This window comes from Pimephales promelas, chromosome 18, assembly GCF_988280905.1.
Source record: "Pimephales promelas chromosome 18, fPimPro1.hap1.1, whole genome shotgun sequence".
Classification (NCBI taxonomy): Eukaryota; Metazoa; Chordata; class Actinopteri; order Cypriniformes; family Leuciscidae; genus Pimephales; species Pimephales promelas.
This window is the reverse complement of record NC_142786.1, coordinates 21,244,496-21,255,064: the sequence shown is the minus strand read 5'-3', so window position 1 is coordinate 21,255,064 and position 10,569 is coordinate 21,244,496. Positions and strand designations below refer to the sequence as shown.

The 10,569-nt window shown below is 40.7% G+C and overlaps 1 protein-coding gene across 1 annotated transcript; it reads right to left on the bottom strand.

The window, feature by feature from the left end:
* Positions 1 to 423: 423 nt before the first annotated feature.
* Positions 424 to 10,527, bottom strand: zftraf1 (zinc finger TRAF-type and ring finger containing 1). The gene is made up of 4 exons (XM_039680652.2): positions 9,635 to 10,527; positions 6,113 to 6,351; positions 3,152 to 3,363; positions 424 to 2,056 (listed from the first exon to the last, which is right to left on the bottom strand). The coding sequence occupies exons 1-4, from the start codon at positions 9,938 to 9,940 to the stop codon at positions 1,665 to 1,667; spliced, it is 1,149 nt and encodes a 382-aa protein (XP_039536586.1). The 5' UTR covers positions 9,941 to 10,527; the 3' UTR covers positions 424 to 1,664.
* Positions 10,528 to 10,569: the final 42 nt, after the last annotated feature.

The following is a 10,569-nucleotide window of genomic DNA, read 5'->3' as shown; positions in this document are numbered from 1 at the left end:
ATCTTCATTTGTGTTCCGAAGACGAACGAAGGTCTTACGGGGTTGGTACAGCATGGGGGTGAGTAATTAATGACTTAATTTTCATTTTTGGGTGAACTAACCCTTTAAGAGAGAATTACAATAACAAAGCATTTCATTGTTTCAGATTAGGATCAATTCAGATTTGTGTTTTCTATCAGCTGTTTAGAATCAGACTTAAAAGGCTGAAATAGTTAAAAATTCAGCTTGATTTCTTCGGACTGCTAAATTTTGTGCTCCTTTAGATAAAAGTTGTACAAGTGGAACAACATTTTTTTTAAGCACGTGGTCTGTTACCCACATGACAAGTACTAGTTTCAAACATGCATTTATCAGAGAATAACAAGGTTTCCAGAGTAATTTAAGAATTTATCAACTCAAGTACACAAAAAAAGAATGCAGTGCCACAAGTTTAAATGAGCTTTAATAGAAAGGCACATATACAGCCAGAGTGTGAGAATTAAAAGCCTTTAAATGCAGAAACAGTTTTAAACTAAACTCCCCTAATCAGAAGTGACAGTCTCTGCTAGATCAGCTCAACTGCTCGCTCTGTCGTTCATGAGTTCATGTCAAAACTAAGTCACAGCTGCGTTCATCTGATTACCCCACTGGCTCTTTTGTACCCCCAGCTTAGTGTGTGTGTGAGAAAGAAACGAAGGTATGAAAGAAGGTCGTTTGCGTCTGTTTATGTGTGTGTATATGGAAAAGGGTGGAAGAAGGTCTGTTACACTGCCTCACAATCAAATCTTTCCAGTTTAGCTGTGTTGAGTGAGTGTGAAAAGTCTGTTACCTTTAATGCAGGTTAAATAAAAGCAATAAATATAAATATCATGACATGTCAGGAGAAATGTACCTGTGTTCACAAAATGGGGGGGTTAAAAGAGTGCGGGAAAATTTCAAAGTAGGAAAAAAGGGCAAGATTCACAGGTTCTTAAATAAATGTGTTAAAAAGCTCAAACTTAAGTTAGATTACAAGGCTACGATGCTACGCAACTAAAGGTGTGCGTTCCAGAGGGCACACAGAGAAACTAAAAAACATGCAAATCGCATCTTTCGGGTTGTGGGATCGGCAGCCATTTTGTTCAGCCTGACTATACAGCTGCGCTTTGATGAAAATGGCCACCTTCACATACAAAAATACACTTAAAGCAGTTGCAGCCCCTGCGTCTGTGTGGGTAAACCTCAAGAGGAAGGTATGAAAACACACAAACGCAGAGTTGAACGCTGCCTGAATGATCGGTCGCACCTGTCTCTATCTCTAGCACTCGTTCAGTCTCATTCCTTAAAACACTCGCCTCATTGGTCATTACTGACTGATTTCCACACAAACAGGCCCAGAAACACACAAACACAGTCCCAGACTCTTGGTGTTGTTCATTCAGGCCCGATGGGAGATCAGCAGGGTGAGATTGTTGACTTTTTTTTTTTGGCTGTAGAGGGTCTGAAAGCTTACAACACACACTCACACACACACAAACGATCTACTGCAGTACTGATGGGCCGTATTCATCCTTCTTTTGCTCCCGTAGAGGTATCTGTGGTTCAGTGGTGCTCGTCGCCCTCTTCGCTTCACCTTTGTTCACTCCATCCCCTCCTCCTTCGCCCGTCGCCTGATCCGTTTCTTCCGCCCCCGTCGTCCCGTGCCTCTATTTCTGGATCTGAAAGATGAAGAGGCGGAGGTTGATGTTTTTGGCCGCGAGCAGCTTGTTGCACTCCACGCTGTCGCTGATGGGCAGCAGGGCGTACTCGGTCTCGTTGGCGTCGTTGGAGAAGACGTGGTGCTGGATGACGGGTTTGATTTTCACGTCGTCGTACGGGCCCTTCAGCAGCAGAAAGGAGCACTCCAGGGCAGAGTTCACTTTGCTCTTCAGGATGAGCTGGAAGGAGAGCGTGCGCTTGCAGGACAGGTTGGGGTTGCGCTCCGAGTCGTTGACCCGTGCCTTCAGGACCCAGGTCTGGTTGAGCACGGTGAAGCGAGGCGTCTCGTAGTACAGGCGTGTGATGAAGTCGTCGGTGCGGTAGGGCCGGAACTGGACCTCTGGGGCAAAGATACATGACAGTACAGGCTATCAGTACTTCACGACACAGGCAGTTATCGGTAACACTTTATGTAACGGAGGCCAGCTAGTGAGAGTTGTGCAGGTAAACCTCACTCCCTTGATCTCAAGAGGTGCACCAACAACTCATGCTAGAGACTACGGTCTTCAGCGTCTTTGTTAGCGCACCGCCTCCTATGCCAGAGACGTGGGTTCGATTCTCACTCGGAGCGGGGCAAGTAGTACCAGAGGGTATAAATTGGTGCCGTGACCCAGAGGCTCATGGCTCAATCCCAATTCACCCCTTGGCCCTACCCCTTGTTTTCGAGTGTACCCCTTGGTCCATAAAACAGAGTTACAAGGGCCAAGGGGTTGAAATATTCCCCTACGAAATGGAACAACCCTTCATGAACCCGATACATCATCAGTCGTCGGCAATGGCTCTGCCGTTACGGAGTTTTTTTTTAGAGAATTTAGAGGACAAGAGCCTGCTAGCCCTACTACTGACTGTAGTCTTTAGCCTCTGGCCAAAAAACCCTCCGATTGATGCAAAATGACGATTTTTGTGTAATCGGAGGATTTTTTTCCAGACAAAAATACATAAATCTCTCATCTCAGGGGGATATGAGGGTGGAAAGCACGGTAATTTGAAAATACTACAGGTTTTCTACTAATACAAGCTTAATGCTAAATCCTGAAGTATCAAGGAAGTATCCTGAAGACAACGGTTTGAAATCGCTGGTGTTTCTGATGTCACAAACTATCTTGTAACCAATCAGGTCAACGCATGATCGTCAACAAGTGGATCTCAATGAGTGGAGGCGGGGCTCATTAGCATATTCATAGAACCACGTATACTAAATGAGGCAAGGGTGTAGAGTAACATTAAACGTATTTTAAGGCATGAAGATTTTTTTTCAAGGAAATAAACTTTAAATATGTCATTTTGGTGATCAAATATGAGTTTTAAAGGATAAAATGATTGACTATAGGGGAACTTTAAAGATCTACAGCAATATGCCAAGGAACCTAAATAAGCTAAGCTTCATTTTAAGAGTCAATGGTGCAATGAAGCAAGACTCAAGGTTTCTATGTACCTGTAAAACCGATCTTCTCAAAGCACAGCAGGCTGAAGATGCTGTTGTAGAGCTGTAGCTCTCTGCGATGGCTCTGGTCCATCTCATCCAGGATACCCATCAGCTCCATGCCGGTCTTTGACGGGTGGCAGCACTCGGCCTCGTGAGCGCTGAGCTCGTGGAACGGGCCGTGCCATGGGCAGCCAATCCGCTTGTACTTGCACTGCGTCACTCTATTTCCAAAAACAAAAAAACAACACCTTTTTTTTAAATGACCAACCAATAACTCTAGCAATATAGTCTGTAAATACGGTCTCATCACACAGCTCGATATATAATGTTGATATCCAACTTTACTATTGACCAGCTCAAATCTACTAAATGCAACTGTAAGGAATGTAGATAAGATAGTATGTCCCGGTTTTACAGACAAGGTTAGATTAAGTCAGGATTAGGCATTAGTTCAATAAGGGATTTTTAAGTGACTTTTATAAACGTGCCTTAGAAAAAAAACCATTACTGACGTGCATCTTGAAACATTTACATTTATTCATTTAGCTGACGCTTTTATCCAAAGCGACTCACAATTGTTATATATGTCAGAGGTCGCACGCCTCTGGAGCAACAAGGGGTTAAGTGTCTTACTCAGGGACACATTGGTGTCTCACAGTGGATTCGAACCCCGGTCTCTCACACCAAAGGCATGCGTCTTATCCACTACGCCAACAGCACCCCTTACAAACAAAACGACATCATATTTTAAGAAATTTCAGTGTAATTTGCTTTGTTAAAACATGGATTTTAGTCTGGGACTAGCTTAAACCTTGTCTTTGAAACCGGTCACATAAACATTAACATCATAATTTTCTGCAGAGCTGCTTTAAAAATATGTTATATGGATAAAGTTGACTTGACTTTTGCCTTGTATTTCAGTTTGCATATAAAATTATATACACTTTGAAGAGATTTATTTCTCTATGTTTATACATCTTTATGGCTAATTAAGAGGGAGGATAAACTAAACATAAATTGTGTCCACTGACAGCACAATTATTTATTTGCACCAAAGTCCTTTTAATTCCAGACATGTATGATCACAGTGGCCTCATATGTGATAAAGCACTAAAGTAAATCACTATGGATGAAAACATCTAAAAATCATCTCTCTTTAAATGAATGTGTGTGTGTTCAACTACATGTCTAGATTAGTGCCTGATTACAATGAATGGTAAAATTGTTGGTGACAGTTACTTACTATAGTAATAACAGTAAATAATGCATACTTACAAGTAACCCTAAACCAAACCGTAACCGTAACTCTATAGGAACGTACATGCAGTGACATGAACATACATAAACAAGCTTTTCGAAAGTTGTAATAGGCCAAAATTAAAGTCACCATGAAATCAAAATTGACAATTCTTATTTTTTTATGGAATATTCCAGTATCCATTATAAATAAATAATATGTGCACATCAGTATTTATTTAAAAAAAAAAAAAAACATATGCCCTCATAGTCTTTAATCAAAAACAATAACATCCCCGTTGCCTCACAAAGACGTCTCTTCTCTGACGAGGGCTGGGAAATAAGCTTGTCCAAACGCCAGTTTCAATTCTTCCCGTCCAGAAACCTGTCACTCACATGAAACCATCGCAGCAATTAGAATAAAAAGTCCATTCATTTTACCCAAAGGGAAATTGATTTTTAACAAGAATTTATGAACCATTAAAAACAGCCCTACTGTGAGCTATGAGATTGTTAATCGATGCTATATACTTTTGTCGAAGCCGATTATGTCAAAATCAATGGTGAAAACCGACATTACCCATGATTCTGTACAGAAAACTCCACCAATCAGTCAGAATTTCGATTTTTTTTTTTTTTTTGCAATGCTTCATGGGATTGCAGTTCTTTCTCTCACTAAAACAGTCCCAGTCCTTTGTCTTTTTGTCCAATTTTCAAATGTTGTAAAGTTGTGATTCACCTTGTAGCTGGTTGGTTTGGTTCATGGCTTAAAGGGATACTCCACCATTTTTTCATGTTAAACTATGTTATTCCCTTAACTAAGACGAGTTGATACATACCTCTGTCGTCCCAGTGCGTGCACTCAATCACTCTGGCGTGCGAGACACTTTGATAGCACTTAACTAGCCCAGTTCATTCAACATGGGCCAATCAGAGAAGCGACCAAACACCTCCACGTTTTCCCTATTTAAATACAGTTAAACAAGCAGTGTAACTCGACCAAGAATTGGTGACACAAAATAAAATGTTGCGCTTTTCTAAGCATGTAAATTGGATAACTATAATGTATGGTGGAATACCACAGCAAGTGCTTGGGAGCACTTCGACTCGACGCAGTGATATCATCACTCCGGAGAGGGGGGAGAGGACTTTTCACCAGTGATGATATTACTACGCCGAGTCGAAGTGCTCCCAAGCCATACATTATAGTTTTCCACTTTTCCACGGCGTTTTATTTTGTATTACCGTCCTAGGTCGAGTTACACTAATCGAGTAACTGTATTTAAATAGGGAAAACGCGGAGTTGTTTGGTTGCTTCTCTGCTTGGCCCCTATTGAAATGAACTGGGCTAGTTAAGTGCTATCAAAGTGTCTCGCGCGTCGGAGCGATTGAGTGCACGCACTGAGACGACAGAGGTGTGTATCAACTCGTCTTAGTAAAGAGAATAACATAGTTTAATATAAAAAAAAAACGGTGGAGTATCCCTTTAAAACTCTTTAATAAAGACTTTTTAAAAATCCCTATAGGAAAAAAAATACTTCCGGAACCAAGGCTACTAAAAAAAAAGTGGGCAGGCACTAATTCACTCCATTTACAAAAGTAGCATGTTGTGCTGAAAAGAATCATAACGGATTTAAACAGTGATTGTGCCCACTTGTACACAAGTGTTTAGCGAACTGGCCTCATGGCTTTCCAGCGTAACGGTGTGTGTTTGGGGAATGGGTGCAGCAGTACCTGTCCTGGCACTCCTCTGTTTGGTGGCGCTCGAGGCCGGAGCGAGGGAACTGTTTGAGGCAGTAGCTGCACTCAGAGGGCAGTTCACTCACGGCTTTCTCCACCGCCAGGTTCCTGCAACACAGACTCTTACTGATCTCACAGCGGCAGTTAGGACACGTGGCCTGCTCCTCTTTGAGGCGCGCGTCAGCGAGCAGGTGGATGAAGCAGCCGGCGCACATCAGGTGCCCGTTTGTACACTGTGAAATGAGAGCACACATCTTCAGCCCACAACCAGAGCTCAAACAGGGAGCTTTATGCAAACACAAGGCCGCTGGACGGCATTTCCTCATTTCCTAGATTCCTGTAAATGAAAGCTGTGTCCGTAATCGCCCCCTATACCCTTATAACGGGGGGTAACGATACCCTTATGTCACAATACGATATTATTGTGATACTCCAAGACATGGTAAAAGGTTAACAAAATTTTTTACTGTTGATTAAAATGCTAAATTTGATATTACATTGTGGGTTTAAATGAATAGGTTTGGACTTGGTGCTTGTAACCCAAGGACAGTGGTGACACCAGAATAACAACATTCATGATTCTGAAGATGAAAATAGAGAATTATTTTAGATGAATTTGCATTTGCACACTTTCACTTGACTAGATATATTTAAAGCTACACTGTGTGATTTTTACGCCCATCTAGCGGTGAAAAGATATATGACCATCCAGAGAATATTAGTTTTTGTTCCTCTCAATTCCAATTTCGTTTTAAGTCCTACGGTGGCCAATGTAGTCCAAGATTAACATGGTTTTCTGTTCGACCTTGTCCATGAGTGTTAACACAAACGTAAACGCGAAAGGCTTTCAAGATGGAGGGGCAACATGGCGACAGACATTAGAACCCCTAACCCGTATGTATTTTCAATGGCATATTATTCACTCACGAGAATACTTTATTACTTGAACAAAGTAAATATACATTAATGAGCACATTTATTTTTGAAAGAACTAAGTGTTTTTAGTTAAGAATAAACTAAAAGAGTTGCACAGTGTAGCTTTAAAGTAGAGTCTGACACTTTTTACTGGTAACATCAGACATTTGGCATTATCAAGACCCACAAATATTCCCACATTGCATTATTATACATTATAATCAACATTATATATAGTAGTTGAATGTAGTACTGAATTTTTTCTCACACAGTCATTTTTATTTTGGGAGGACTATCCACGATACATATTGTCAATATCCACGATACGTATTGTTGCATTTTTGCATTGCGATATATTGTTACACCCATATGAAATAGGACACTATTTGAGGGGACAGCCATTTGTAGTGGTGTAACACTCACTCACATGTGAACTATATTAGTGCACTAATGTAGAGATTAGTGAACGAGGGTATAAGGGCAATAAGCACAGTTGAGATCTATGAACTTATGAGCTTTGCAGGAAGGTAGTATGAACGAAGTCAAATCAGGTAAAAAAATAAAGTAAACAACGGTTTGTCCAACATTGGGCCTATATACCTCCACAAGGATCCCAAGGTTGGGTAGATGAAGATTGTTTGCATCAAGAACCCTGATCATTTCAGTCCGAAGCGTATGTGTGGAGCATTTCAGCGCAGAGAAAATGGGAGAAAGATTCCTTATTTCACATGCAAAGGCAGTTTTTGTTCTTAATTCGTAGGTGGATCTTAATGGGGGGAAATGATCATAATTATTAATAATAATAAATATATGTCCCCTTTAAGGTAAAAATGGGTTGTTAAAAAACTGTCATTTCAATCCTCGTATAAAAATGTACTCCATTTGTCATTTGCTTCAATCTCCGTTGCATCTAACACTGTAAATTTATGGTAGACTTTATTTTAGGGTGTCCTTGTTAAAAGTACTGAGTAATATTAATTAATAACATGTACTTACTATAGAGTTAGTTGCAAGTAATTATACATAATTTACTGCTATAGTAAATACGTGTAACATGGACACTGAAAAATAAAGTCGTACCCGAATTTCACAAACAAATACGTGATATAATTAATGTGTTTTAAAAACTGTTCTAAGATAATTCTTCCTTTATTCTATGCCAAAAAAATTGTGGCTTCCCCTGTATTTTAAGGTGACATAGTAACATTGTACTTACTCAAATTTGTACTGAGTAATATGAATTAGCTGCATGTAGTTCCTATAGAGTTACGGTTATGGTTTGGTTTAGTTACTTGTAATTATGCATAATTTACTGTTATTACTATAGTAAGTCCATTAAGTAATGTGTAACTACATCACCATAAAATAAAGTGTTACCATAAAATGTTTACATTTTTTATTTTGAAATTTTCTGTATTAAAACAGTCATTGTTTTTTTTTATATAAATAGTTTCATTTATTTTTTATTCTAGTTTTAATTATTGTGAGTTCTTCTTGTTTTATTTCGGTTAACAAACATCTTTTTTTGTAGTTTTTAATTTCATATTCAAAAAGTATTTCATATAAAATTGTATGTTTTTTTATTTATTTAATGTTTATTTCAATTAACAGAACTACTTTTAATAGATTTTGTTTTAGTTAACAATAATAACGTGATTAATTCAGTGGGAAGTTGATTTTTTTTTTCTCCCTGGCTTGTTTGCTTTGCTCATGGACTTGCACATGTTCATCTCATTTGATAGGATTCATCCCCTGATTCTGTAATAAACAGATTACATGGCATGAGTTTAACAGCACTGATGCGCTCTGAGTCTGACACCTCCTCCCTCAATCACATGCTCAAAGTGAGAGGATGTCAGTTTTCTCATTATCTGTGTTATGTGTGTCTATTGCTTCCTCTAGTTTCAGCAAAACACGCAAACAAAATGACCACTCTAGTGTGGATTTCTCCAATTATTATTTATTAATCAAGTCATTAAATGGACACTTGTAAAAAAGTAAACGTGGGTAAGCTGTATGCAAACCGAAAACGCCAGCACATTTGAACAAAGTGTGTGAAAACATGAGAGGAAGTTATTTTACAGCTGGTTTAGCCTGTGGCTTCAGAGGGATTATATGGGGTGCATATTTGGGGGAGGGGTGATCAGAAGAGGCCGGCAGTGATTGGGTTAAACAGGTCATGTGACCACCCTGATTGTCATGTTGGCCTTTAAAGGCATAAAACAGCTGTCTGTGTCACATGAAGTGCAGAATCTGAAACCTTCGCAAATAACACCATACCTGCTCTTAAAAAAAAAAAAAAAAAACATGTACCTGGAATGGCATATATGTGCATTTTATTAAACATATTTTTTCCAGACACATTATGAGTCACAGACAGTGTGCAATCAGCTGTATTATATGCAAATACAATAGACAAACAATCACAATGACAAAAAGATACCCCCCTTTGTGTCATATCTATAATAACAGACACTAATATCTCTTGCATTCCAAGAGGATGCTGTGTTGTGTACTTTGATAGCTGCATTATGTTTATGGTATATACGTCATGCATACAGATTTCTCTGCATTGTAAGTCTCCATAATGGCTTTGTTTACCTGGTACACCGAGGCTTTAGGCAGGTCCAGGCACACCGTGCAGCAGAGCACCGAGTACAGGCGCTCCTCGAGCTTCCCCGCCTCTCCTTCCTGGTGCCTCACGCGTTTCTTAGGCGGTGCGTCCGGGTCGGCCTCGGAACCAGGACCGTCTCTCCGCACACCGGACTCCTCCTGGATACCGGCCAGTCCTGCGCTCCCCGGGCCCGCATCCAGGACACCCCCCACAGGACCGACACCCAGCCCCGAAGATGAGGAGCCCGGGGCGGCCGCGACGCCTAATTCCATCCGCTCTTCCATCGAAGACATCCGAATGAGTCACGAGGGGTGTTTGGGCTGACTGAGCACAGGATCCGCTGAATGTCAGGGTGAGATTTTCAGGTTTTTCCAGGTAGTTGGCCTTTAATGATGGGGGGTCTGGACAGCCAACAATGCACTCAGTTGTAAACCATCAAACGTCAGTTCAAATAGGCTAATTTTGGGTAATATGATACTAGGTAAAGGGACAGTGGATATAATTTCATCAGGGTGTTACTGCGGTTTGGCCTGCATGGATGCCTATAATTTTTTTTTGGATAGATCTCAGGTAAGCTTCGGCTCTCAGCTTGTGAAAAGAGAGAGAGACAGAAAAAAACAGCTAAGACTCAACAAAACAACAGGCTGTTGTTTAGGTCCGTTATCCGCCGTGACAGCACGCACACGGCGACTCTCTGCGACCGGGCCGGGCTCTTTCCCTCCGGTACACCTTCCGATCACAACCGAGCCACTCCGAGACGATCCGGATTCTCCCGAAAGCCTAAAAATTATCAGTTTGCTGCACAGTCTCTTCGATAGTCCTTCCCTTAATCTACACTGCCATCTTTGTTTTTTTCCTGACTGTCTCCTCCTCTGCCCCTGTCCGCTTGTCCCTTTCTGATTCTGCCAATCCGAGGTCGGTT